Source organism: Peromyscus leucopus, chromosome 15, assembly GCF_004664715.2.
Source record: "Peromyscus leucopus breed LL Stock chromosome 15, UCI_PerLeu_2.1, whole genome shotgun sequence".
Lineage (NCBI taxonomy): Eukaryota > Metazoa > Chordata > Mammalia > Rodentia > Cricetidae > Peromyscus > Peromyscus leucopus.
In genome coordinates, this window is record NC_051076.1 from 24,490,799 (window position 1) to 24,495,418 (window position 4,620).

The following is a 4,620-nucleotide window of genomic DNA, read 5'->3' on the forward strand; positions in this document are numbered from 1 at the left end:
GGAATATATTTTTCCATGATTTTATCCAGAGGAGATGTCTATCATCAAAGTTAAGATGTATTTTTTTTTTTTATGTAGTAGGATGCACTGTTTTCTAATCCCTGTTTGTTTTGTCCTATTCTAGTGTGATTTTGTTTTATCTTATTAATTATTATCCCTTAGATGTCCCTTTATTCCCTAATGAGAGACAGAAAGGGAGCGGATCCAGGTGGGAGGGGAGGAGGGGAGGAACTGGGAGGAGCAGAGCTAGGGGAAACAGTAACACCATATACTGGATAAAACAAAATCTGTTTTCAATTATAGAAAAACTAAAGAGGAAAACCCTCATTTACTCAACCCAGTGACAGCTTGGCATAATTTAACTTTCTGTAATTGGAAATGCTAAACTTTCTAATTATCTTGTTACCTTTACAAATAGTTAGAAGGGTTCCTGGATCTTTTCTTTGCACAAATTTCTTAGAGAAATCCAATGTCTTAATTTTTGAGTGAGCTTAGTACACAGTTAATAAGACAGGAATATCTGTTGGAAAGCATAGATTGGTATTAATAATGATAAAATGATGGTAATAAGGGACCTTTAATATCTAGTGAGTGTTTACTGTCAACTCTGTTATAGTCCAGATCTTCTAAGTATCTGCAACATAGCCCAATACACACACAACCCTGTGCTTAGCATCTGAGGAACTTGGAGAAACATATAGGATAGTAAACCAAACACTTAGCACAGTAGTAATAAGAGTTTGTATTACAGGGAAAGAGCAATGAAAGCAGCCAGCAGGCAAGACTGCGACTCAGAATTTTAGCTATGATAATATAAGATCTGTACAAAGGAGTGTACAGTCCGTTTTTGTCTTGAGACCCTCAACTACATAATAACCCACATTGCTAAGGAACAGATCTATGTGTATGCAGAGCTTCCAGACCACAGTGGCAATAATAAACAAAGTAACAAGAGTAGTCAAAGCTGGGATTTTTTTCTTTCCTTTTTTTTTTTTTTAAATCTCTGTGTCTGGAGGACATTTTTGGATCATAAACAATGTTGTCTAGCAATATTTCCCAGGTTTCAATCCATCACAGGTAGGAAATTAATCCTTAGTATTCATAGAGAAATCTATCTGCAGAGAAGAAGAATTTTCAATCCGTTGCTTAGACGTACCACATTTACTGAGTTTCCACAACAAACACAGGAAGTGATTGGTGTTATTTTCACTATGAAGGAGAGAAACTTTGAGTAGGGAATTAAAGTTCTTTGCTTAAGATTGCTTAAGGGTCTAGCTTCTTCACCATAAACTCCACGCCTTCTGTAACTATGAGAGAAAAAGGGACTACAACAGAAACTGAGTCATACGTAGGGAAGAATGTAATGCCACTTTCAAATTTTATAAAAATAGAGCTAATTCTGCTATTATATGTAGGTCAGATTATTATTATGATTATTTTTCTGATTTTTTTTTTAGAAAATAGAAAACCCATAAGTAGTTTTCTTTGATGAATGACCATCTCTACCCCTACCTGAACACACACATGTAAAGGCAAATGTATACAGACAACTCTGTGTTCTATTGGGATTAGTTCAATTTCATACTTATTTTATTTTTTCACATGTTACTGACTTGGTTCAGCTTGGAGAAGTTTGAGTAAACAAATCTAGAAAGCAGATGGTTGTGACATTGTCTATAAGTAGTTCAGCTTACTAAAACTTGAGGGAATTTGGTAGAATTTCAACAATTAGGGTGTGAAGCTGAGACATCCCATTTAGAACAGAGATCTCTTCATCTAGCCTCTGGATCTCAAATATTTTCTTGTATTATGTTGTTTTCTATTTTTATCCTTTTTCCCAGAGGATTACAAGTGTTTGATAAATATTGTAGCCCAGATGGTAACTAGATGGCCTTGAATAAAGGTTTTCTAACACATTTTGCTTACTACTTAATCAATATCTACTAAGCAAATCAACTTTATATCCTCCTGAGGTTCTAGAGGAGAGATAAGAAGGACATTTCATCATCTTGATGCATATGTGACTGAATGAATACCAACATTGCACTATACATCTTGACTTTCAGTTGGTTTGAGATCTGTAGAAATTAAGGCTAGAAGAGTCCATAAGATTTATTTTTCAGCTTCATATAATAGATACGTTTACAGTTTATATAGAAGCAGAATTTGAGAATATGGATCTTTAAATACCCTGTTATTTCAGATTTTTGCACTTATCTAATAATGAACTGGATTAAAGCAGGGAATCTTAAACTGGTTGTGAAATAAATATTCCTAGGAAGTCTGAAAATTACTCGTGGCAGGGTTATGACTCAGATGTACTTGATCACACTCTTCACATACTTTTCAGGAATCTTTAGTTTTTAATAAAAATGTGATTTAAAATTTGTCATATAATATATTTTGATCATGGTTTCCCCTTTCAACCTCCTCCAGATCATTACTACTTCCCTATCCATCCAACTTCATACTCTTTTTCTCTGTCTTTCTTCCAAAAAAACTCCCAAACAAAACAAAATCATGATCAAAATAGACAAACAAAAACCAGTAAGAGAAAAATAAAATAAAAAAAAACAAACAAAAAACCCAATAGGAAAAAAACATGGTATTAGAGAATCTCCCTTTGAAAACTTCCATCGAAGGTAACTCTCGTGTATCTAATCCAAACTTAGTTTGGAAATGGATGTACAAAATCAGTAATTTATTAATTTTCATATGTATTAGGAGGTTCCCAGACAGTTTTTTTTTTTCAAATTAGGATTTTTTTTTATTCTACATTACTGTGTGTCACTGTTGGCAATTTTGAAGTGTTTACTAATTGACATTGATCTTCCCTATAAGGCCATTCTGTGATTGCTAGTCAAATCCTTAGTAAGAATTGGTTTCCTCTCTGCCGGTGTCTGTCACACATCAATCTGTGACATCCCTAGTATGGTGGCACCTCCCCAGCATGGTCTTCCGGAAGGCATCTTTCACCTCCTTGTTTCTTAAGCAGTAGATGGCTGGGTTGAGGAACGGTACAATGACCGTGTAGAGCACAGAGATGATCTTGTTATAGTTGAAGGTGTACATGGCTCTGGGCCGTGCGTAGGTGAAGAGAGTGGAGGAATAGTAGATTACAACCACTGCTAGATGGGAGGTGCAGGTGGAGAAGGCTTTGTGCCGTCCCTGGGCAGTAGGGATCTTCAGGATGGCTACAATGATGGCAGCATATGAGGAAACCACAGCCACTAGAGGGAGCAGAATCATCACCAGTGCTAGCAGGAAGTCTACTAGCTCTGCTTGTTCCTTGTCTGAGCAGGTGAGATTGAGAAGTGGGGAAATATCACAGAAAAAGTGGTTGATGATATTGGGTCCACAGTAGGATAGTCGAGAAATGAAAAGTAGCTTCATCATGGAACTGAAGAAACCGCTGCCCCAAGAAGCAGCTGCAAGGCGAGTGGCCAGGCTGGGAGGCATGAGACTAGGATAACGAAGGGGTTCACAGATGGCCAGGTAGCGGTCATACGCCATAACTGCCAACAGGACACATTCAGTGCAGGCTAAGGCAATAAAGAAGTAGAGCTGGGTCATGCAACCCACGTAAGAGACTCTGCCGTCCTGGGTAAGAAAGGCTCCCAAGAGTCTGGGAATAGTAACATTGATGTACCATAGTTCCAGGAAGGAGAGATGACCAAGGAAGAAGTACATGGGGCGATGGAGGCTCGGGGTGAGCCAGACTGTAGAAACAATGAGTATATTTTCCAGCAATGTCAACAGATAAATTGCAAAAAAGAAGACAAAGAGGAGTAGCTGGAAGGGTGGAGAGGTAGGAAAGCCCACCAAGACAAATTCCTCCACATGGCCCGCACTCAAATTTCTCATAATGTCTGTCCACTCAGATGCCTGCAAAAGTAACAGGGATAAGCAAGACTACAAAACAGGTGCATAAAAGCCAGAACATCCTCGAACAGATTACAAACCTGTAAATGTTCAATGATTCACTGTATTACCAATTCTTATTATATATTCTCCCCTTCACTTTACTGTTGAATTTCAAGGGAAAAGTTCTCAGACTTGAAGATGATAGTTGGTAACCAATGACCCTCAACTACATTAGGTATTCAGTGAATGCTAGCTGAGAGACTTCAGAATGAGCTTTGGTATTTGGAGTCTTACTTTGCAACAATATTTAAAATCTATGATATGCTCTTCCCTCTCTTTCCTCAGGAACAACTACAAACTCCCAAGCCCCAGAGCATCTTTACTTAATATTTAATGAATGAAATAATAAAAGGAGGATACCAAGATGGGTCCTTGAGGCTTGTCACTGAAGGGAAATTGACTGGGATGTAGTGGGAACTCAGTGACTGCTGGAGCTGCATTTCAAGACAGCACAGCAAGAAGAAGTAGTTTGAAATGGGTTCACTCCAAATGGAGAAACAACCCAGTACACAGACAAGGAAACACTGAAAAGAATTTCAGTTAGAATAAATCTTTTTGAGGTCATTGCTTATGCCAGAGTCATCATTTTTCATTTCTAGAACTAGTGAGGCTGACTGCCCATGCCAGACAGAGTGCTTATGCCTTTTCTCCCAGCTACTCAGGAGGATGAGGCAGGAAGATTGAAGTCGAGAGTTC

The 4,620-nt window shown here is 38.0% G+C and overlaps 1 protein-coding gene across 1 annotated transcript; it reads right to left on the reverse strand.

The window, feature by feature from the left end:
* Nucleotides 1–2,909: 2,909 nt before the first annotated feature.
* On the reverse strand, nt 2,910–3,864 carry LOC114690725 (olfactory receptor 6P1). Its single transcript, XM_028865609.1, has one exon. It carries the CDS (start codon nt 3,862–3,864, stop codon nt 2,911–2,913), a length of 954 nt encoding a protein of 317 aa, XP_028721442.1. The 3' UTR covers nt 2,910.
* Between the last annotated feature and the right edge of the window lie 756 nt (nt 3,865–4,620).